Source organism: Erithacus rubecula, assembly GCF_903797595.1.
Source record: "Erithacus rubecula genome assembly, chromosome: Z".
Taxonomy (NCBI): Eukaryota; Metazoa; Chordata; class Aves; order Passeriformes; family Muscicapidae; genus Erithacus; species Erithacus rubecula.
The window spans coordinates 29,915,311-29,938,690 of NC_136661.1; the positions used below are offsets into that span (position 1 = coordinate 29,915,311).

The 23,380-nt window shown below is 45.7% G+C and overlaps 2 protein-coding genes across 2 annotated transcripts; one reads left to right on the top strand and one right to left on the bottom strand.

Moving 5' to 3' along the window:
* Nucleotides 1-1,587: 1,587 nt before the first annotated feature.
* Nucleotides 1,588-10,205, bottom strand: ATP5F1A (ATP synthase F1 subunit alpha). Its single transcript, XM_079330353.1, has 12 exons — nucleotides 9,022-10,205; nucleotides 7,798-7,876; nucleotides 6,608-6,777; nucleotides 5,671-5,844; nucleotides 5,427-5,593; nucleotides 5,151-5,299; nucleotides 4,058-4,209; nucleotides 3,704-3,928; nucleotides 3,492-3,599; nucleotides 2,834-2,978; nucleotides 2,484-2,634; nucleotides 1,588-1,815 (listed from the first exon to the last, which is right to left on the bottom strand). The coding sequence occupies exons 1-12, from the start codon at nucleotides 9,079-9,081 to the stop codon at nucleotides 1,734-1,736; spliced, it is 1,662 nt and encodes a 553-aa protein (XP_079186479.1). The 5' UTR covers nucleotides 9,082-10,205; the 3' UTR covers nucleotides 1,588-1,733.
* Nucleotides 10,206-13,485: 3,280 nt separating this feature from the next.
* HAUS1 (HAUS augmin like complex subunit 1) lies at nucleotides 13,486-21,921 on the top strand. The gene is made up of 9 exons (XM_079330158.1): nucleotides 13,486-13,578; nucleotides 14,002-14,176; nucleotides 15,205-15,340; nucleotides 16,309-16,443; nucleotides 17,379-17,502; nucleotides 18,259-18,324; nucleotides 19,514-19,585; nucleotides 20,671-20,718; nucleotides 21,672-21,921. Exons 1-9 carry the CDS (start codon nucleotides 13,516-13,518, stop codon nucleotides 21,729-21,731), a joined length of 879 nt encoding a protein of 292 aa, XP_079186284.1. The 5' UTR covers nucleotides 13,486-13,515; the 3' UTR covers nucleotides 21,732-21,921.
* Nucleotides 21,922-23,380: the final 1,459 nt, after the last annotated feature.

Below are 23,380 nucleotides of genomic sequence, written 5' to 3' on the forward strand. Positions count from 1 at the left end.
CCTTGGACCATTTATCTTGCATTACAAAAAAAAATTTTAAAAATTTTTAAAAAAATCTCTGTACTAAGACACCTCTGAGCTCAGGGCTTTCCAACTACAGCAGCACTTAAGTAAAACACAGCACAGCAACATCAAGGAGTAATCGGGGCTTAGTCACTGGGCAGAAACAGTCACGAGGTGTAAAAGCTGTCCGGGAAGGAACGAGTGATGTTGGGCAGATCAGAGTGGAAAGGTTCCACAGCAATATTCCCTCACACCTGTGATGCCCCCACAGCCACCTCTTCTGGGACTGTGGGATAAAAAAGCCAGGATGGTGAAAGACCAAAAATCTGCAGAAGTCCCTCCTCCTGGAGTACAACACTAACTGCTCCCAAAAAGCTTTCTACCATCTCTGGATTGCAAGTGTGCCTTTATTTTTGTGCAGAGCTGCAGAGCTCACTCTCTCAAAGCACTCAGGCCACCAAGAGAAGCCTGTTAGCCTGAACTGTATGAGAGCCCAGCCACCTGTACCTGCACAGGTTTGAACAGGGAGGCAGGACACTCCTGTACAGAACTGGGAACAGTGCACACACCAAGAGCAGCCCTGCCCAGCCTGAACCCCCTGCCCTGGGCTGATCCCCCCAGGGTGGGCAGCAGGGCAGGGGGATTCTGCCCCTGTGCCCAGGTGAGACCACACCCGCAGAGCTGCTCCAGCCCTGGGATCCAGCAGCACAAGGACGTGGAGCTGCTGCAGCCAGTGCAGAGGAGGCACCAAGGTGATCAGAGGGATCACCTCTGCTGAGAATTAGGATTGTTTCAGCATGCAGAAGAGGCAGCTTTAGGGTGATCTAACTGCACCTTCCAGTACTTGAAGGGAGTTGACAAGAAAGATGGGAAGACACTATTTACATGGGCCTGGAGTGATGAGCAGCAATGGCTTAATAGTGCTGGGCTAGATGGGATATTGGGAAGGAATTCCTAGCTGGGAGGCTGGTGAGGCCCTGGCAGAGGGTGCCCAGAGAAGCTGTGGCTGCCCCATTCCCTGGAAGTATTCAAGGCCAGGCCGGACGAGGCTTGGAGCACCCTGGAATAATGAAAGGTTTCTCTGCCCATGACAGAACGATGGAGTGAGATGATCTTCTATGACCCCTCCAAAACCATTCTGGGATTCTCAGATTTAAATCTCTAGCTATTGCTACTGTGACAGCTACATCTAGAGCTGTCCTGAGACACAAGTATTTCAAAGGCCAGGCAGCAGGATGGGTCAGACACATTCCAAGAAACGCTCTGTCAGTGTCAGGCAGTTCAGAGATTCCTGCAAAGTCCAGGGGGTTATCCCTATGACAAGGCAGGCCAAGCTGCCTCCCCAGCTGCACTGCCATGCTGCAGGAAAAGCTGCCTGGCACAAACAATGAGCACGGAGAAGGTCCCTCAGCCCTGCTGCTCTCATGGTTCATGTCGGGGGAGTGTGCTCACTCAACCACTGGAGACCCTGATTCCAGACTCCTCCAGCAGGGCTGTGTCCAGGGGAGGTCAGCTCTGTGATTCTACACGCCCATGAGTGAGCCAGAAGTACAGACAAAAAGCAATCATTCAGAACACAGTATCTTACATTCAGGACAGAGCCTTTTTACATGGGAACCTTTATTCTCACCGAGATCTGTACATTCAAGTCGCACATGCTCTGTCTTTGACGGAGCTGGAACACTGGGTCACAACAGCCTGGTTACAACTGTTAAAACAGTTTTAAGAGTTTATGCCTCGAAAGTAGCCAGGAAATTTGTGACTATTTCCTTCAACTTCGCTTCTGTCTGGTCAGAGATCTTCCCTTCGGTCCTGTGGGAAGAGTTCAGTTAAATTCTGACATAGCAACCAAAACAGAGTCAAACCCGAGGCAAATACTGAAGCTTTACAACAAACCTCCCCATTTGAAACAAATTCAGTAGATAAACGAACACATTTGTTTGGTGCATGAAGCCATCCCACTGATAGAACACCCTTCTCCTAGAAGAGCCAGTTCTGTTTAAGAACTGGAGTTTGTTCACACATTCTTTCAGAATAGCCCTATGTATTCCAACAAGGCTCAACCTACAGAGCTGTGCCCCAGAGACAGAAGGCATATGACTTTCTTCATGACAAAAAAAGTCAGGACTAGTTTCCACGACAGGACTATGGAAATACTCAATCCCCAACAGTTCACTCAGCAGCACTTAACCCACAGCACTCCAACAGCTCAAGGCTGTCCACAATATAGAAACTGATTCAATCAAGTGATTCCTGGAACAGGTGCCAGAACAGAAACATTGGAAGAAGGCTCACTTTAAGCATCAGCTCCATTTCCTAAGAGCTGAGGAAGGTGGATGGTAAGAAGGCTGATTTAACCCCTGCTTTTGATGCAGCCAGCTGAACATCTGATGTTCTAGGATACACTAAATTAACAGCTGAGTAACCATTATCTGCAGACATCAATGCCCTCGGCGATAAAGCAAGGTAAACAAGCATACCTGATTGTGGAGAGGAGTGACTGGTGCTGGCTCAGCACATGAGCTAGGAAAGCACTCTCAAATTTTGTGATCTTGCTGGGCTCCAGCTTGTCCAAGTGACCTCTTACACCAGCATAGATGACTGCCACCTGCTCCTCAATAGCCATGGGAACTGCAGGAAAAAACAGCACTCACACCACTGGAACTGTTCCATCAGGACACAACAGACCACAGAGTCGTTGGAAGACCAAGCGTACAGTTTGGTTCAAGCAAAATCTGCATTTGCCATGTGCACAGAATAAATGCTAAACAATAAATGCTAAACAAGCCCAAGCTCGTTAGCACAAGGCACTAAGGGGCAGGGCACTCACCGTACTGGCCCTGCTTGAGCAGCTCCGTCAGGCGCACGCCGCGGTTCAGCAGCTGCTGCGTGGCCGCGTCCAGGTCAGAGCCGAACTGGGCAAAGGCAGCGACCTCCCGGTACTGAGCCAGCTCCAGCTTCATGGTACCTGCCACCTGCAGGGACAAGTCAGAGCCACTGTGATCACCTGCAGGAATGCCTAGCAGTTGAAGGTTATCTGGCAGCTGATCAGTTGTCACGAGTCAGCTCTGCCGTGCATTCCAGGCAAGTCAATCTAAAAGCTGACAGATTATTAATTATTATCACAAAAATCCTGCATTTATCCTAAGTACACTATTTCTCCCCTAAAAAAGCAACTGTTTATATTAAATCTAATTCTATGTCTGGACTAAAAGCCTGTGATTAAGACAGCATTCTCTAACCCTAAGTGATCAACACATAAGCACTTAATACTACATCATTACACAAATATTATTTCCCTTTCTCACACGCCTTTCTCAGCAGGCAACGGAAGCATTAAAGAGATCTCCAAAGTTTGTTCTTTCATAACACTAAGAGATCCGAAGCTTTATTCTCTCTCTGTTCACAGCTCATCAGAATGAAATGGCTGGGAAGGCCTACACACCATTCATCTCTAGCATGAGGACAAACACCAAATTCTCAATTACCTGCTTCATAGCCCTGGTCTGAGCAGCAGAACCCACACGGGACACAGACAGACCAACGTTGATGGCTGGACGAATACCCTTGTAGAACAACTCAGTTTCCAAGAAAATCTGCAGGATGGAATTGTATCATTATCTTGTTCAGAAGCCTGGAGGCCTCCTCAGAGACCAGCCACAAAGTTCTGCGGAGATGCTGGGCTGTGAGGAAGCCCTACCTGTCCATCAGTGATGGAGATGACATTGGTTGGAATGTAAGCAGACACATCCCCAGCCTGAGTCTCGATGACAGGCAAGGCGGTCAGAGAGCCGCCCCCGAAGGAGTCGTTCATTTTGGCCGCTCTCTCCAGCAGGCGGGAGTGCAGGTAGAACACATCGCCCGGGTAGGCCTCTCGGCCAGGGGGGCGGCGCAGCAGCAGAGACATCTGACGGTAGGCAACGGCCTGCGGGGGGCAAGGACAGCCTTAGAGCTCAGCACCTCAACAAACATCTTGGATTTCTAAATATGAGCTGTTCTTACAGCTACAAACACCAGTGCAACACCACAAGGCCTAAAACCAATGTTTCCTGACCTGTTTGGACAAGTCATCATAGATGATTAGGGCGTGTTTCCCGTTGTCTCTGAAGTACTCCCCCATGGAGCAGCCTGAATAAGGAGCCAGATACTGCAGGGGTGCTGCATCAGACGCTGTGGCAGACACCACAATAGTGTACTTCATGGCATCTGGAAAGGATTGGAGACACCTCTGAGTGCCTTGTACACCATGCCCAAAATCAGCAAACACAACAAGCATGTAAAGCACCAGTGCTGAAGCAAGTCCAAGCAGTGTCACTACACTGCTACAGGAAAGCCCAGCACACCAGCAGAGCATGTCTGCCAGCAAAACTGACTCTGGAAGTCTCAAGGGCAAATCTGTGGCAGCTAACATCTAACATTTGCAGACTTCTTTCCCATTTAAAACAAAGCTTAAAACCAACACTAAACTAGTAAGCTTTTGTTCTAGAAAAAATTCACATTGAAAGCCCACATTTTTCTGGCTGCCGCAAGTACAACCCTCTGACACAGTCTCAAACAAATTACTGTCCTTAAAATGTGGGTTTTTCCATGACAGATGCCAAGACCACCAGGTATGAGGGTGAAGTGCTTGATCTCCTGTGAGCTCTGCTAAATGTGGAGCCTTGGTCATGGAGATCACTGGCTCTGAAGAGATGTTATCATTTAATGCGTTGTGTTTGGGCAATGAAAGCTCTTCACCACATTTCCAGCTGCCATTCACACTGACTGGCATGTGGAACACATGGGACCAATGCCAAGTCCACGACAACTTGGAAGGCCACAGCTTGTCACCAGGCCTGCCTGATGGCCAAGATGAAGCTTTCAACTATGCTGGAAAAAACCCTCAAACCACAGGGTGACTTTTCCAGAAGTAGTTCAGCAGTTTGGGGGCCTCAGAATAGCATTCCTAATTGGGATACAGCAAAAATGAGGGTTTTTTCCCCCCAGACACCTATAGAGATTTCTTGTTCACAGAACTATGTAATTCACTAATGTAATGTGAATTCTATCTACACTTGCAGCCAGGAGAGGTCACAACAATACTCAGCATTACAAACAGAACAGTATGTCATTGGGTGCTAGGCTCAACCATCTCCCAAAATCCATACCTGCATCAGTGAGCCTCTTCACCAGCTGAGCAACAGTGGATCTCTTCTGGCCAATTGCAACATAGATACAGTACAGCTTCTTCTTCTCATCTGTGCCATCATTGAATCGTTTCTGGTTGATAATTGTGTCAATTGCAATTGAAGTTTTCCTGTGGAACAGAGAGGCTGGTAAGTTAAATTGCCCAAGGTTCTCCCAGTCCCCACCCAACCTGTGTCCAGCTCCACTGTATCTGAGACTCTGTTTAAGGAACATTTTAGGTTTGGGTATTTACTTACCCGGTCTGCCTGTCACCAATGATCAGCTCACGCTGGCCACGACCAATGGGCACCAAGCTGTCCACAGCCTTAATCCCAGTCTGCATGGGCTCACGCACAGAGATCCTGGGAATGATCCCAGGGGCCTTCAAGCCAACTCTCCTACGTGACTTAGATGCAATAGCACCCTACAAGAGAGGAAAAACTGCTGAGGTCTGTATCGCACAGATACAAGCAGAGGTACTTAGCACCCAGCTACACTTACCTTGCCATCAATTGGGTTGCCCAGGGCATCCACAACACGGCCCAGCAGCTCCTCCCCCACCGGAACATCCACAATGGCACCAGTCCTCTTCACAACATCCCCCTCCTTGATCAGTCTGTCGTTACCAAACACGACAACACCAACGTTGTCAGGCTCCAAATTCAAGGACATGCCCTGGAACAGAGATCACATTACCTTGAGAAAACCTGCAGTGACATGCATAAAAACTTTAATATTGACATGATTATTTCACCGTGTACAAAATCCTACACTATCCTACACTGTCTACCTCAACTTGTGACAACAGTGAAGGTTTGGCTTTTATGTACAAAGTGTCTATTTCCTTCTATATGGGCTGGAGAACCTGCCTAAGTTTTCAATTTACCAGACAGTTATACCCCAGCAGCCTAGCACTCAACACTCAAGCCAACTGTTTATCTAAAAAGAGCAGAGAAGATAAACAAGGTTCAAGTACAACATTACTCCCTTTCCTAGAAACTGGACAAGCAAAAAGGATTGTTTTCCTCTCTGTCCAAAGTGAAATGGGTCACTAAAAATGCTCAAAGAGGTGTTACAGTAATTTCAAAACAGGTTTTAACTCTAACCAGTGACAGGACTACAAGCCAGCAAGCTGTATAATGTATTGAAACAAAGAAGTCATTACTAAACAGCAAACAGAAAAGACACCCTGAAACCAAGGAAAATAATTCAGTGCCAGGTTAGTCCTTTTACTTTCTAAATGAAAACAAAGACAGCTTGAATTTTCAAATTTTCAAATTAAAATATAAAAAAAAACATCACCAGTTACAACGTATTAAAGTTGCAACGAGGCTAACGCAATGCTCATAGTGGTACCTCCAAGCAGTCTTAGGCTCTTTTTAAAAACCTGCCTTTTCAGTATCTCTGTGCTAAAGGAACTCCTCTAGTGCTGGCTCACCTTCAGCCCAGAAGAGAACTCCACCATCTCCTCAGCCTGGACATTCCTGAGGCCGTAGACGCGGGCGATGCCGTCCCCGATGGAGAGCACGCGGCCCGTCTCCTCCAGCTCCGCCGAGGTGTCGGCTCCCAGGATGCGCTCCTCCAGGATCGAGGACACCTCGGCAGTACCTGGACACACACGATTGGAATCACATCAGCTTATTATTAATATGCACTCAGGAAGATTGCCTCGAATCCACAAGGTGCCCTTTGTCAGCTGTGCCCCAAAGTCTAGCTAGCAACACCTTTACTTAGAGCAAGATCAATACCAGCCTCTGTATTCCCAGCTAATAAAAGCAGCTTCAACTCATCATTACCAGCCAGCTTCAACCAAAAACAGGCTTGGCTGTGCAGTTTATCCACTTTCCTGATTATGTCCTATGCTCTCTCTCCCTAGAAACCAATTAAATTAATTAATCAGCCTTAGCTCAGGCAGGAACAGGCCTGTTTGCAGAGCAGTTACTTAGCCTTGGGTGCATCAGAACACCCTGCTAATGATTTGTAATCCAAGATCCACACCTATATAAAGGAACTGCATTATGTTTCAGGAGCAAGTTGTTCGATAAAAGATAAAAAATACATTCTCCATTCATCTTCAATTTGACTTCCAACAGCTTGTTAACTCCTCAGCTAAAAAACAGTAAGTAAACTCTAAAACTTATATCCTAGTAATGCCCTTAATCACCTTAAACCACTTAAAAAAATGTGCATGAAGCACTGCCAAACACACTGCTACACAGTGCAGCTGTCTCCTCTAAACACCAGACTGCTGGCAGCAAAATAAAGTTGTGCTCAAGGGCACAAGGTCAAACCCATGCAGGCCTGGGGAAGCCATCCACTCCTTCATTCTGTTACAAGCAACTCTAGTCTGGGGTATTTTTTTTTTTTTCAGAGTTTTCAAATAATGGTGCAGGAATCCTAGTAAAGCAGGTACTATGTAAGCCAGTCATACAGACACTCCCTGCTCTGGGGGCATTGTCAAGTTATTAAAGTGCAGTTTGCTGGATTTGACTGGGTAATAGTTCACCAGATAACCTCAAAACATAAATGTCCTCAAGTGCTGTCAATCAACACTCACCATAATCGAATTCCTTTTTCATCTGACAAACCAAATTTTTAAACTACACTCAAGACCTTTCTCAGACTCACCAGTTTTCTGAAAGCATGGTTTGGAGGCATGGAGGTTTCTTGAAGCAACAAATGCTGCACCAAGGGTGTTTCTGGAAACCTAAAAGAAATCATTGCTTCAGTAAGATTCCTTTAATCATGGAAAAAAAAAAATGCTGAGAGATTAACACATCTTTGATCTTGAGCTGCTCATGATGCATCTCAGCTTTGAGTTAAGCTACACAGTACCCCATTCACAGCTATGGAGTCCTGGAATAAAGTCCAGCACCTCCAAGGAAGGACACATAATGAAGATTTCTCCAAATCCCTCACTGCATTCTTCTGCAGTGCACTGATGTCACCATCGACTGCTGCAGCAGTCCCCAAAAAGAAACCTCCTCACGTTTGTCATTTCTGTGCTGAACATGACAACCTTGGGGCATAAAGAAATCACTGCGTCACTCAGGGTTCTGCACAGGGAGAGAGCTGTGTATTCTAACACAAAATCAGCAGCGGTTTGGGTATTGTTAACACACATAAAAAAATAAAAAATTAAAAAAAAAAAAAAACCCTAAGCACAAAACACTGTAACAAAAATACCTCAGAATCACAATTACTATGGAAAAGAGCTCTGAGATTATTTGAGTGCAACCTATGACCAAACACGACCTTGGCAACTAGATCATGGCACTAAGTACATTATATCCTTAAACACCTCTAAGGCTGGTAATTCTTCCATACCCCTCGGCAACCCCTTGCAATGTCTAACCACCCTTCCTACGAAACCCCAATTTTAAACACCAAACAAAAAAATATGTGAAATTGAGTGCACTATATGATCATACTTTTGCACCTTACACATGGCTCTCAGTGCAGCACCATGCAGCAACGCTGATGGCATTTAATATCCTGCACCCCAAGCAAACCTCTCCCCTGTTCACATTCACTGGAAACACTGGCATGAGTGGGTCCTCACGGCTCTTCCCACCCTCCGCTTCCTCACAAATACGAGATAAACCCTTACCCCCCCCTCGCACCTCACACCGACAACCTTGGCTTTGCCCTGGTAGCTTTAAACCACTACCCCGAGCCCGGGCAAGGGCACCCCGTTCCTCAGAGGGGTCTGCTCCAGCCAACGGACGATACACCCCACGCTTCCCTCACCACACTCCAATGTCAGCCCCTCACACCCTCAATGTCACCGCGGCCCCCAAGATGGCGGCAGCGCCGCGCTCCCGCCGGCTCCGGGGCGGGCACGGTGCTCACCAGGCCGGCCTGCCGAGGCAGGGAGCGGGCGAGGGCGGCGGCCACGCGGGCGGAGAGCATCGCGGCGGCGGCGGGTCCCGGGGGAGGCTGAAGCTGCGGGACGCTGAGGACACCCGGCCGCGCGCTCTGCACACAAAATGGCGGCAGCGCCTCACGCCCCTTTTGGCGCCGAGGCCGCGCCCAGGGGGCGGGGCGAGCGGCGGAACTGCTTCCCGTGCCCCTGGGCCGTGTGTGCGCGCGTATCTATCTGAAGGCACACAAATATGTAGGAAATGTCATAAAAGTAATACAAATAATTTTTTAAAACCTAAATGAAGATTTTAGGAAAAAATCCCACTGCGGGAGGTGTCCTTGAAATGGGCCCGAGCGGGCGGAAGAGGCGGGGAGTGAGGGATGCGACACGGGAAGGAAAAGGGACAGGAACTGAGGGAGGGACAGGGACAAGGGCAGGAGTACGGACAGGAACAAGGACAAGGACAGAGGCATGGAGAGGAGCAGGGATAGACACTTTGGTAGGGACAAGGGCAGGAATACGGAAAGGAACAAGGACAGAGGCATAGAGAGGAGCAGAGACAAGGGCAGAGGCATGGAGAGGAGCAGGGGTAGGGATTTTGGTAGGGACAAGGGCAGGAGCACAGAAAGAAACTGGCACAAGAGCAGGAGTATGGAAAGGAACAGCGACGGGGACATTGGTAGGGACAAGGGCAGGAGCACGGACAGGGACAGGGACATGGAAAAGAACGGGGATAAGGACAGGGACAGAATCAGGGACAGAAATGTTACCCGCGGGCTCGTTCCCCGGTGTGCAGCACCATTTCACACACCGAGACGAGGTTCTTCCATTTGTTTTTCTAGTTGGCACAAAGCAGGTAGCTGGGTGTCTAGGATTTTCATCGTCAAAACGCTACTCTGTTTTTACATTTCAACAACCAAAAGTATCAGCATCCATTGGTTACAAATTACATAATTTCTCTGTTCATTAGTACCATTTCATTAACTACCACTTCAATTAATTACCACTCAGACCCTTTTTGCTAGTTAGATCTCTCACTTCTCGAAGCTTTAGTAAATCTGTTTGGAGTTGGTGGTCAGTGACATTCTGGTCACAATCTCCCATTGCCAGAATTACTCCCAGGTAATACTCAGTCCTGCTGACTTCAATTCTTGTGACTCTCATCCAAACAGCCCATTCCTCTTGGAATTATCTTAATTTCCTTTAAAAAGTTAGTCAAGCACACAATGCTCACAATATGCAGCTGCTTAATCGTAGCTCTCCTGCTACAGCTACTGATTAAATCTTAAGGGGTGCAAATCTGGCAGGGCTTAGTATTTGGCATAGGGAAAGGGATGGGGCAGTGACAATGTTGTCTGCAAAAATTTGATTCCTTACCTGTTATGCAATAAGCCAATAATTATACACACAAGAGAGACATTGATTATTTTTGCAGGGTTGTGCAAGCCTGGGCTTGCTCAGTGGTATTCCAGAACTATCAAAACGCTTCACAATTTTTACATTTTAGCATACAAAGCAACTGGCATTCACTGGTTACATGTTACTTAGTTCTCTTATTAATTAGTATTCTCTTGGCTAATGATTCTGTTGTTTCTCATGCCCAGTCTTTCTCTTCTCTTGAGTCAGTGGGTTTCTTAGGTCAGTTGTCACCAATTGCCCCGGCCAGAATTGCTCTTTACCCAGTCAGGGTGATTTCAGCACAGATGCTGGATTCATTTCATTAGTTTCTTCTTCATCATGGAAGTTCAAGCAAATGTCCCCATGGCCTGTAAAGTTCGTGTTCTCTGTGCTCACTATCAGTGGTAAATCCTTCCTTCCCAAGCTTTGTAAACCTCCCCCTAGGTCTAAGATCATTGAAGCACATCAAGCCCTAAACCTCGACAAGGCAATTCCACCAACAAGAAATTTGTTTTCTCTTAATGCATGAACACCACTCAGGGCTTGCTTGTTAGCTGCTGTCTGTTCCATGGATTAAATCTGACTGGTTTCCCCAAATATAGAAGCCCAGAAGATAAGAGGTCGTGTGCCTCAAACACCAATACCTGGGTAACTATGGAGCCAACCAAATAACAATCAAGGTTTGTTGGTAAAAACACAGTGAGGAAGAAGAGGATGTGGTTGGAGAAGGTGCCATTCAGAGATAGGGCAGCATTTTTCTGGGACAGACATCCTTTTTCTAGTTCCTGGAGACAAACACAGAACAACACAGCACAGGAATGAAGCCAAGAAGTGGTCTAGGACTGTACAGGGAATCAAGACCACCAGAGACTCCTGAATCTCTCCAGCCCATTTTCAGAAAGATCTAGAATAATGAATTGTGGATGATAAATCTAGGTAAGCTCAAACCTACTGCCATGGGCTTATACAAGGAGGCCAGAGACTCCCATTAATTTCCATGCCAAGTATGTAATTTAACTTGGTAAACTTTTGTCAACACTCTGACTTTTGTCATTCCTTTTGACCACGAGCATCTATGATTCTTGGATGCTCCATTCCCCTAAAGGACTGGACACTACACCATGTCCAACCATCCCAGAACACGTCCAGGGTTGGGGCAGCCACAGCTGCTCTGGGCACCCTGTGCCAGCCCTGCCCACCCTCCCAGCCAGCAATTCCTCCCCAATATCCCAGCCAGCCCTGCCCTCTGGCACTGGGAGCCATTGCCTGTGTCCTGTCCCTGCCTTGTCCCCAGTCCCTGTGCAGCTCTCCTGGAGCCCCTTCAGGCCCTGCCAGGGGCTCTGAGCTCTCCCTGGAGCCTTCTCTGTGCAGCTGAGCACCCCCAGCTCTGCCAGCCTGGCTCCAGAGCAGAGGGGCTCCAGCCCTGCAGCATCTCCTGCCTCCTCTGCACTGGCTGCAGCAGCTCCACCTCCTTGTGCTGCTGGAGCCCAGGGCTTTGTCAGGAAAATTAATACACAAACACCAGAGGTTTATGTCCAAAAACGAGACAGAGGAGTCCTCTTGGCTTTATTTGAATAAAGGGAGAGGCCATGGGGCATTCCCCTGGGATCTCTCAAAGTTTTGGAGGACGCAGCCTCTTTTTTATCCCATTTTCCTGGCTGCTTTTCCCTCTCTCTTTCCCCCTTGGCTGAGGTACTTGAGAGGCACAGACTTCCCATAACGCCTGACACCTGAGATTCCCCTCTAATGTATGACCCTCCCTTTCAATTTTTAATTCTTATAGAATTCATAGTTTGCCCCCATTGCTTCTTTCATCTTCCAATATCCAATTTCATTTATCAGCAAACCTACAGTTTGTTTGTAAAGGCAAATATCTTCTTTCCATTCATCAATCAGTGGAATCTATCCCACTGTTTCTTTTACCTCTTAGTGTTAGTCTTATCTACCAGCAGATCCAGCTCGTTTATAAAGACAAATCCAACATTCCTCTTAGCTGGAGGCAGCTCTGCAGGTGGGGTCTCACCTGAGCACAGGGGCAGAATCCCCTCCATCCCTCAATCTGCAGCTGGGGATGATTTTATGCCCCATATATGAGACAGGATTTGGTCTGCCAGTAAGAAGGTGCTGAAATTCAGGCACAGTGTGATCAGTCCCTCTGGTAATCCAGAGAGGTTGTTCAACCCAGAGATTCCAGTGAATTCCCCTTCTGGGAATTGAAAATGTTAAGTGAAAAATCCTCAACTACTTTGACATGTGTTGTACCAACTGTGATTCTTCAGCAATTCTTTCTATGCTGATTATTTCGGAAATAATTTAATTTCTGTAAAAATCCCTGACTAAAAAACCCCAAAAACAATCAACCACATGGATGTGAATAACTAACACCACTACTCCCCCCGGGCCAGGGCTTGATACCCCTTTGTGTGAAGACAATTTTCTGAATATCCAATCCAAACTTACCCCAGCTCAGCCTGAGGCCGTTCCCTCTCCTCCTGTCCCTGTTCCCTGGGATAAGATCCCAAATCCCCCCGGCTGTCCCCTCCTGTCAGGAGCTGTGCAGAGCCACAAGGTCCCCCCTGAGCCTCCTTTTCTCCAGGCTGAGCCCCTTCCCAGCTCCCTCAGCCTCTCCTGGGGCTCCAGCCCCTTCCCCAGCTCCGTTCCTGCCCTGGACACGCTCCAGCCCCTCGGGGTCTCTCTTGTCCTGAGGGTTCCAGAGTGTCCCAGCACTGGAGTGTCCCAGCAGTGCCAGCACAGGGACAGGCCCAGCCCTGGGGCTGTGTCACACCCTGGGACAGCCCAGGGGTCACTGGCCTCTTGTCCCCTGGGCTCCTGTCCAGCTGCTGGCACCACCACCCCCAGTACTGTTACACCCCACTGTACTTATTGACGTCTTTCATCTCTTTTGTTCCGCTCTGCCGCTGTTTGGCGTTCCTTAACATCTCCCCTTAACTAACAGGCAGCTCGATTCAGAATGTTTAACCCTCCCATTCGCCGTTAAACACCATTTCGTTCCGATTCCCGCCGCTGCGGGTCCGTGAGGCGGCGGCCCCGCCCTCAGCCGCTCCCGTCAGGCGCCGGGCGCGATGGCGGCGGCCAAGGCGGCGGGAAGTTCGGACGGGCTCTCCTTCGACGAGAAGCTCTATCAGGTAACGGGGCTCGGGGATCGCTTTGTCTTTCCGACACGCTTTCCCCCACACACACACCCCATCGTCCTTCGTGCTGTTGGTGCGCTGGTTTCCTCCACTGCTGTTTGTGTGCTGGTTTCCTCCACTGCTTTGTGTAGGTCGCTGAGGCGCGGGTACGGCAGCAGGATGAGGGGCGAAGTGCTAGGTGTTGAAAGAAATGAGGGAGATTAAAAGGGATATAATATAGTCTTCTAGACCACAGAGGGTGTTTAAAGAAGAGGAAAAGGAATTTTTCTCCTCTTTTGCTGCCCATGCCTTCTGGACTGATGTAGGACTTACTCTTTAGGAATGCAGGATTTGCACTGTTTTACATTTTTCACATGTATCAGCTGTTTTCTGTCATTTCACATGATTGCTTGCTCTTTTGTCTCTCTTCTCTGGCAGGTTACTTTGTGGCTGAGGAAACTATATCTGGGTTTGCCTGTTCCATGGTATGAGGTGAATGAAAGGGCAGTGGATATTTTGTATAAAATTAAGGAGTACAATGAAGAGAGAGACAAGGATGTTATGTTGCTGATAGAGGACATGAAGGATCGGGCAGCCAAGTATGAAGCACAAGGTGAGTTTGAAGCTCCATTTCTTAGTTCCACCCAAGTCAGGCAGTTCTGAGTGATCTTGAAGATTGTATTTGTTAAAAACTTAGTGATATATATAAATATATGAAGTTGAAATAGTCTCAGGTTAGTTTGTTGTTGTTTTTTTATTTTGATGCATCACACGCCTTCCTTTCAGCTAAATTTACAGTGACTTAAGATTGGTTAAGAGCAATTTTTTAAGCCATCTTGAGTGAGCCATCAATTTGGACAAGCAGATTAATTGCTAAAACCTCCTAGTCCTCTGGGCTTGATAGCACAGCATAGAAATGCTGCCTGGATAGATAGGGAAGTGTCTCTGCAACTTATTCAAGAGTCTGAGGTGGTGCTAATCCACTGTTAAGGAAAGCCCTGGAGAAGCCCAAAACAACATTGAGGTGATTAAGTTGTGCTGAAGCTGCCTAGAGTGACTATTTTATGATTTGTTTGGGTTTTTTTGAGCAAGTGAGTAGTTCAGGGGACCATAGTATATTTTAAACACACAGAGGAAAGGACTGTCTCTTCACAGGCTTTTCTCAGGAAGGAATTTTGCTTTTCTGTACAAAGGCTGGCATAGTACACATGAAGATTTTTTTGTAAGAAAACATGTTCGGTTTTTGTTGCTTCAAGTGCCTTGCCACCAAACAAATAATGATGGAGACAAACTTCTTTGGTCTGCCATGAACAAGGCTCAGGATGAGCTTTGTGAGGAGATGACCTGCATGTGCTCATTGCTGTAGCACAAGGGTGAGCTCTTTATTTGTCTGATGTCAGACAGACTGGTCAGGGAGGGAGTGGAGCAGTGCTTTCTCCCTTTATACACTTAATTCATTTGACAAACAGAGATGTGGTAGAATTATGGCATGCTTAAGTCTTTTTTTAAAGTATATTTTTCCCCCAACAACAGGTAGGTAGCCAAGTTCACAGTGTGGGACTGTGTTCTAGCTTTGGAGAGTTCCATAGAAGAGCAGTCGTGTTTAAACAATCACTACTTTGAGTTGCATGTGTTTTCCAGCTTACGAATGGCATGATATCCTTAAAGAAAGCCTGGATTTTTCTGTGTATAGTCTGTCTGATGAAGCCGTCGCAAACATCAATGACCTGGTAGAAGGTGCATTGGAACTTGAAGTGGAGAGCATGTCTCTTACCAGGTAATTCTTCACACTCTGTGTTCGTGGTGATGGTCTGTGCTGTTTGCCTCTGTTTTTTCACATCAGCAGCTTTAAACTTGACACTAGGAATCTTGTTTGTCAGGCTTATTTTTCAGTCCTTGGGCAGCTTTGGAGTGCATGGGAACTGAGCACAAAGTGCTAGCTTTGGGTTATCCCAGCACAGGAAGGTTCTGAAGCCCGAGAAGGGCCTGGGATGGAGTTAAATCCCTCCTTTTTCTCCTGCTTTTGTGATCAGTGGCTGCAGGTTGCTGCCAGTTGGACTGTTGTTCCAGGTATCCCAACCTACAGCGGTGTTCACACTGCTTAGGCAGAGACTGGGGAGCTGTGATTGATCTTCCAGCCTCAGCTTCTCATCCTTGTCTGTCTCACCTGGCCTCAGCTCATGCGAGGAGATTCCCTCTGCCATGGAGAAATGGCATCTGTTAGTCTCATCTCCTTGGGCCTCTCCCTAGCATGGAGAGTGCTTGCAGAAAAGAAGGGGCAAAAGCTGCTTTGGGATCCAATTTTTATGTGATATTTAGGATTTTGGCTCTTACAGCTCTCTTCCTGAGCTGGAGGGGGAAGAACTTTGGGCCGCTTGGGAAGAGACTCAGATGCTGCTGGGCACATCCTGTGACCATGCATTTTTAGGGACTGAATACAGTTTCTCTCAAAGGCAGAGGCAGGTCAGGACTGGAGCATGTGGTGGTTTCAAACCCAGTGGTTTTATTCACCAGTGCCAGTTGTTGTTCACTTTCTCAGGTTGCTGGGCTGTTTTCCCTTCCATGTGGAAATCTGTGTTAGTTGTGGAAAGCAAATTCCCTTAGTGTCCTATTTTAATTTACTCCTGCCATAACGTCAGGAGAAAACTAAGTAATTTGTGTAAAGTGTGGAGAGAAGAATAACAATAAATCTGACTTTCAGAAGAGCTGACTCCTAAGCGTTCCCACTGATTTTCTCTTCACCAGCTTCTACAGTGCCATCACTTCCATGACCTCGGAGCTGCATAAAACAAAATCAAAAAACAATAAGATGGAACAGCAATTGAAGACTCTCAGAAAAAAACTAACTTCAGCAGTGATGCTGGAAAAGAAGTTAACGGAGTGAGTAATGGGTGAGGAAGAGGGAAAGATTAAAGTAATACTAGTGATGTCTGTCTTGGGCAACATTGGTTGTGGTAATTTACAAGGATAACTGTATTTTTAGAGGTTTGACACATCTCCAAAGTATTTGGAAATACCTATCAAAACCCATGCATTATGGATACTTTCAGTAATTGAAAGAGATCTGGGAAAGCATCAAACCCCTAATTTTCAAGCAAAAGTGATCTACAAGCAGTTTTTAGATACAACTTTACATCTTCCACCAGTTGCTTTTGTCTGAAGCTGAAGATAAATCTGATTTTCTTAGCATGTTTAGTGTGGGCTCTGTAGTCAGAGGGAGGCAAAACAAAAACCATTCCCAGGTAAGAAGTTCCCTTAACCAGTTTGTAGAAGATGCACTAGTAGTAATAACTCTAAAAAAGAGTGTCAAGTCCATTCCCTGAAGGTTGTAATCTTTGCCAAGCACAGCAGGATCCACCCCAGCCTTGAGTGGGGATTGGCCTGGATGCTTTCCACAGCTCCCTTCCAGTCTAATTGTTTGTGGGGTGGTTTTTTGGTCTTTTAAAAGTGATAATTTGGATTGTAGAACTGATTCCCGTGTGCTTTGTGCAGGTTTGCCTCTTCTTGGTTTGAGGTTTAGCTCATATAGCAGGTCTCTAAGTGAGGGAATTATGCACAAGACTATTACTCTTTGCTTTTAGGTATATGGCTATCCTTTTGCCATTATTTTCTATCACCTGTGGAGTTCTGGAGGTAACAGCTGTATATGTTTCCACTGGAAAATCTGACAGGGAAAGACGAGGTTTCCTCCATTTTATTCCTTCTTGTGTTGGTTGTATTGCAGGGTTTAGCTTGAGCATAGGTAAGTAACATTATTTGTATATTGATATATCTTTGAGTGTAACAGTTTTTTTCTTTTCATATTCTATTTTAAGGGATGTTGAAAAAGTACAGGAATCTCAGAAAGCAGAACGGGCCAGGATAGAGTTTCGATCCAAGAACCTGAAGTTCCTGGTACTTAAAATTAAGGACCTAAAAATAAAGATCAAGGAAGCTGAGGTAGGTGGAAGGAATTTTCTTACGAGACACTGTGATGGGATTACACAGCCATGGTTGGTTGAGCCCAAATTTTTAGTTACAGAGACATTCCAGAAGCTTGCTAAACTCCAGGACTGGGGACTTCTGAACTAACAGGACAACATGTAAATGTAGTTCAGTTGTCCCTGCTGATCTCTCCTCTGTGCATCCTGTGGTCAGTACAGTGCTCTCTCCTCATTCCCTGAAAAACTGCTAGCTGGGATTACCTGGTGGTTCTTGTGACCTACAATAGAACACAGACACCTACCAGTAGAGCAGCTGATTCACTGGGGTAGATTGTGTCTCAAAATAATGAATATGACCCATTTTTTGGAAAGAATGGATGACTAAATACAGAAAGGTGAAGTTGTACTGTCTGCTCCTTCACCCTCCCTAAATGATGAAGGACATGTGAATGCTTTATTTAACACTTGGATGCTGTCTAATACCTTGACAAATATGAGATGGAAAGTGTTGTGTTACAATTGACATTTTCCTGAGAAGTCTTTCTTCAGCCTTGTTGTGTGCCCTTCTCCCACTACTTTTCTGGAAAGACTTGTTATTCTTAATACAAATTTTAGCAGCACCTTACTTTGTACACCAGCTATAGCTGTGGCTCAAATAGCACACAATTCTGCTATGGACAACCTGCAATCTTCTTCACCTGTTCAGATAAGAACAGAAGGAGGTGATTAAATCTTTCTCCTTGTTACATTTTGTGCCCTCTCCTGTTTGCAGAATAAGCTTATTGACGTGGGGTTGGACCGATCCCTGACTCATGAGGCACTCATGGACTCATCTGAGGTAGGTTTTTGGGTACAAGAGGGATGTCTCTACAGTGGGACAGGCCAGGCTTGCTTGTGGTTTGTAGCTTTGGTTGCCTCAACAAATTGTAGTCTGCTGTTTGGTTGCCTGAGCAAATCTTAATGGCCAAAGGGGTTCCCATGAACTTGGCTCTTTTGGGTGGGTTTGTCTCTCCTAGAGGTATCAACTGGAGAATTTCCACAGAATAAATTCCCTGCCACTGAAAACAGATCTGCCTCCTTTATTTGTGGTCCATGTTATAAATAGAGTGGATATTCCGTGGACTAAATCCCATTACATGGCTACCTGAGTATTGCATTTTCTGGATAGAATGACTCGTGTGATTCTTTTTACTTTGTATGAAATAAATCTCTTTCAAACACTTCAAAACAAGGGGACAAGGTCTAATGAAACCCAAATTATGAACTATTGTGTGCGATTTTTTTGTTGTGTCTTTAAATATAACATTTTTCAGCTGTATTGTAAGCCTAGTGGAATATATGTTAAAGAAAAAGCACATTTCTTGAGTTAGTAACTACAGATTTTACACTTTTGTGCTGTGCACTCAACACATCTTCGTATTTTTTGCTGTTATTGTAGTGGGAACTCAGTGTTTCTTTCATTACTTTTGCTTTCTTTTCCTGTATGTTTTTGAGTGGAGAAGTGAATGTAGGTTTCCTGGTTTCTCTGTTGTGGTTCTCACCAACTAGCACTGGGTGGCAGTGCTCACATTGCCCAGTATTACAGGAGGGTACTGACCAGAATTTTTTTTTTTAATTTTGCATCCAAAAAGCCACAGGCAAATTTTCTAGGCTTGCCATCTTCTAGAGCCCAAGCATGAGGTAGGGTTTGACTCCTTGATGTTCATAGAACTGTTTTGCCAAGACATCAGTGAAATGGGCAGCACAGATGACTTTATGTTTTTTATTTAACATTGATTATTTGAAAAAGTTCAGGATTGTGGAAGGTACTCAATTGGCAGCCCCAAAGAGAAATTACTTCCCCTTGATAAGCGTGAGAGTCTTTTTGCTGCTTGTGTGTGCAAAACTTCAGTTTCCCATGTGCTTTATAACAAGATGAAAGCTCTCAGATTCTGAAATTTTGTACATAACTGTGGATCTATCTCACTCATTTCCATCAATTCTACAAGTAATTCCCTAGAATATGATCTGCCTTGCTCTCTCTGCAGGAACTGGCTGCACTGTACAAAGGAATGGAGCCGTTGAAAAAGGAGCTGAAGTCCTACCATGATTTACCTCTTGTAACTATTTATTCCACTGTTGCATTGTATTTGCCATCAGGTTAATTTTAGTGGACTTTGGAATGTAAGGGATATCTTTGTGATGGCTTTGGTGGACAGGTAGATGTCCTACAGGTCTGTTAATGATGCAAACCAAAGATTTAATCTCTATTTATTAATCAAAGCCAAGAAATTAAGTTTCCTTGTCAGGCAAACTTTGTTCTAAGATAGTAGACAGATTTGCTGGGTAAATTAGTGTTTAGATGAATTAGCTAGAAACTGGACAAAGAAAAATGGAAGAAAAGGAATCCTCTAGTATAACCAACTTTTTGAGATTTAGCAGTACTTTAGCTCTAACTGCTGTCAGGCTGTGTATATGGTGGACACAGCACATGGTGCAGAGTTTTGAGCTCTGAACAGGATTTTAAGTATCCTGAAGAAATAGCCAAATGTAGGTTTTGTCCCCTAAACTGGCTTCTCCATCATTTCCTTTGATTTCTCTTGAAGGTGCTGGGTACTCAGCTCCATGAAAATGCAAGTTTCCCATCTCCCTCATACAAGCACTGATGTCTTGCTCCTAGGGAAAAAGCAAAAAGGCTGTGGGTAGAAAGATGGGACTGCTGCTCTGCTTAATCCATCTTCCTCCAAGAGGCAGCTTCCTCCTTCCCTCAAGTGGAACAGGAGATTCAAATGGGATCAGGTTCTTCAGTTTCATCCTCCAGCCCTGCTGTCAGTGAAGACAGGGAGAGCCCCAATGCCTCACTCCTGGTGCAGGCAGAAGGAGGGGAGGGAGGTTTGTCCTTGCAAACTTACTGGGCTTTGGAAAATTCTTGCACAAATATGTTTGAAATTAAGTCCTTTGATTGGTAGATTTGGAAAATTGCTTAAAATGAGGTAATTTTTTTAGACTTTAGACTTTTGAAAAATACATGATTGCCCAAACCAAACCAATACTAGGCTTTTAAGGGCAATACCTTCTGCATGTCCAGTGCAGACACAAAACTACATTAATTATCCATTAATTCACTTGAGGTTTAGATCTTGTGAGCATGCAGGGACTCGTTTCCTCATGAAATGCTGATTTTTATGCCATTTTGTCTTTTTAGAGCATACCCCTGGCACGAGTGATAGTTGAAGAAGCAAGAAATGAACTTGTAAGATTTTATCATTCCAGAAGCTGCATGTGTTAATGGATTACAGATTTACCCACCTTAGACTGCAGTCTTAATGTTCTCATGGGGAAATTTGGTGAAGCAGAAGTTGCAGATCAGGAGAGCTGTTGGAGTGATGTCTGAGCTGCAAAGGCAGCTGGGCACAGTGATATCCATGGGGATTGGGTTGCTATATCCCCATGAATTTTGCCTATTGGAATCTTTATGCTCTCAGTGCAGGTCTCAGAAGCTTTATTGCTCCTCCTGAACTCTCAGAAGGCTTGAGGGTCCATATTATAGTCAACAGCTGCCTTGTAGACTGCAATGGGGACCTTCCCCTGTAAAACATAGTATCTGTTTCCTCCTTGCTTGTGTGATCTGCAGGTGTGGCTGTTGAGCCAAGCACCATAAAGCTGCTTGGGAAGTTCATACGTAGTTTTCCTCAGTGAGCTGGGCCATGTTTGAGCCCCATAAAACCTATTTTTGTTCCTTTGGGCTACTTACTGCCTGCTTGCTCGTAAGGCACAAGTGGCAAGCCTTAAACCTCTGATCAAAAGATCACAGCTGGGTGAGAGCATTTTTCACATTTTCAGGCAAGACTGCCTGGGTTGGTACACCACTTGTTTTTGATTCTGGAGTAGATGTTCCCCTTACCAGCCTGAGGCTTTTCTGGGGGCAGAATCCTCACCTCTGAGGAGTACCTGTGAGCTGGGAGGTGTCCAAAATCACATTGGGGCACAGATTGAAGGCAGCTGAGCTTGTCCAGCCCTTCATTTGGGGGTTTTCCCGTGGTTGTCTGCCCTTTGCAGTGACGAGTCCAGCTCAACACTGGGGTTAATCCATCCCTGCTGCTGACAGCCTCCCAGGGTTTGGTCATTGCAGATGTGTTTGTTTGCCAGCAGTGTGTGGAAACCCTCTCGTGGTCCCTGATTGCTCTTGGTTTTCTCTCTCGGTAGGAAGCCTTGGATAAAGAGCTCACAAGGGAGATTGAGACTGTGCCTTTTCACCTGACATAGCCCAGCAAACCCCAGTTCACCTGAAGGGGCCTACATGGAAAAGGATTTTACTTCTGTTAGCCTACTTGACACTAGCAATACATTTCAAAATTCTTACTGTACCTTGTCAGCTTCCTGCTGTGTTCTTCTTTCTGTTTGCCTTCTGTTTGTAAACTTCAGCTATTTTTCATTAAATAATCTCCAAACTTGCTGTTGTCTTTATGAGTTATTTTTCCCTCTGTAATACACACCTGTAAAGCAGCTCTATGGATAGTGCAGGCATAGCTTTAAAAAAAACAAACAAACAAACAAAAAAAAAAAAAAAAACAAAAAACCGCACAATAAGACCTTTCTAAATCTGAAAACGGTATTTTTGCAGAACCAATGTGGGACATGATGATTTTGAAGTCAGATTGTCCTTAATAATTCTACCTCCAATGTCATCTTCCACAAGGGTTCCTGAGCTCTATTATTTCCATGCCATCACCACATCAGCCTTCCACACTTTCAGAATTGTTTGGCACACTCCAGCTTTTAGAAGCCATTTGATACCAAAGCCAAAAATCAGAAAATCTCCTGTGGATAGGGAAAAAGCAAAAGAAATAGCAGTAGCACCTGAGGATATTGAGCATTGGCCTGTTTATTCTGGGAAGCAACCAGGCAAATAGTGGTGCTCTGTTTGCAATGGGAGTTGCAAGAGATTATGCATGAGAGCTGTTGCTTCACTGCAAAAGATGATTTTCCACTGATCTGCAGGAAGAGAGATTCGAAACTACACTGGTGTCAATAAAATACCACAAGTGTGACCTCTGATCTTTTTTTTCTTTGCTGTGATGGGGAAGAACGAGGGATGCCCGGAGAGGCACTGCCCATGGGAATCTCCAACCTCTTTCATACAGCAGAAGGAGTTGCTGTTTAGTTCCAGGTGCTTAAATCAAGCTGTATGGAAAGGGTGAGTTGCCTTTGTTTTGGGGCAGTTTATCTTCACTCATGGGGTGGAAAATGAGGGCAAAAGCAAGTGGAACATTCATGGGCTAAACTGGCTCAAGAGAAATTACCTCAGAGGTAACTGATGTGAAATTTGGAGCAGGCATTGTAGTGCAGAGATGATTACAGATACAGGTACTTCTTATGAGTAAAACCCACACAAAAGCCGTAGGAATGGTGTTTGAACCGGAAAGAGCATAAATATAATCTGATTTTCCTGTTGTGGTAGGGGAAAGAAGTTGTAGTCTCGGAAGACATGAGAACATGGCTAGGTAGACATCAAAGGATGATGTAACAAGAAAGCAAGTGTAAGCCACTGGAGGTCATAGCCTGGCAGTTAAGGAATCTTAATCACTGGAAGCTCATAAAAGCAGATTACAAGTTATTTGCTTGAGTGTTTAAAATGTGAGGGAGTGTTGATCATGCTTTGGGATACAAAGATGGGATAGGTGAGGGCTGGAGGGTGCTACCAGCCGTGCTTTTTAATGGGACCCTCAAGACGTTCTTGGCTAAGATTAGGACAATACTTTTTATCTGACACGTGTATCCATGACTCCAGGCTCGGGAGGATTTCCTGAGCACTGTGGCACTTCCACAGCTCCACCTTACCATGAAATGCTGTGCCAGTTGTGAAGCCTGGGGCTGTTCTCCCCACGCCCACGGAGCAGCTGCACTGCTCCCTG

What these genes read in the sequence shown, in the direction of transcription:
- HAUS1 (XM_079330158.1), top strand. Translation starts at nt 13,516, where the DNA reads ATGGCGGCGGCCAAGGCGGCGGGAAGTTCGGACGGGCTCTCCTTCGAC. An exon ending in GAGAGCATGTCTCTTACCAG is followed by an intron (nt 15,341 to 16,308) that starts GTAATTCTTCAC and finishes TCTCTTCACCAG; the next exon opens with CTTCTACAGTGCCATCACTT. An exon ending in CTGGAAAAGAAGTTAACGGA is followed by an intron (nt 16,444 to 17,378) that starts GTGAGTAATGGG and finishes TTCTATTTTAAG; the next exon opens with GGATGTTGAAAAAGTACAGG.
- ATP5F1A (XM_079330353.1), bottom strand. Translation starts at nt 9,081, where the DNA reads ATGCTCTCCGCCCGCGTGGCCGCCGCCCTCGCCCGCTCCCTGCCTCGG. An exon ending in AGTTCTCTTCTGGGCTGAAG is followed by an intron (nt 5,845 to 6,607) that starts GTGAGCCAGCAC and finishes TCTCTGTTCCAG; the next exon opens with GGCATGTCCTTGAATTTGGA. An exon ending in GCAACCCAATTGATGGCAAG is followed by an intron (nt 5,594 to 5,670) that starts GTAAGTGTAGCT and finishes CCTCTCTTGTAG; the next exon opens with GGTGCTATTGCATCTAAGTC.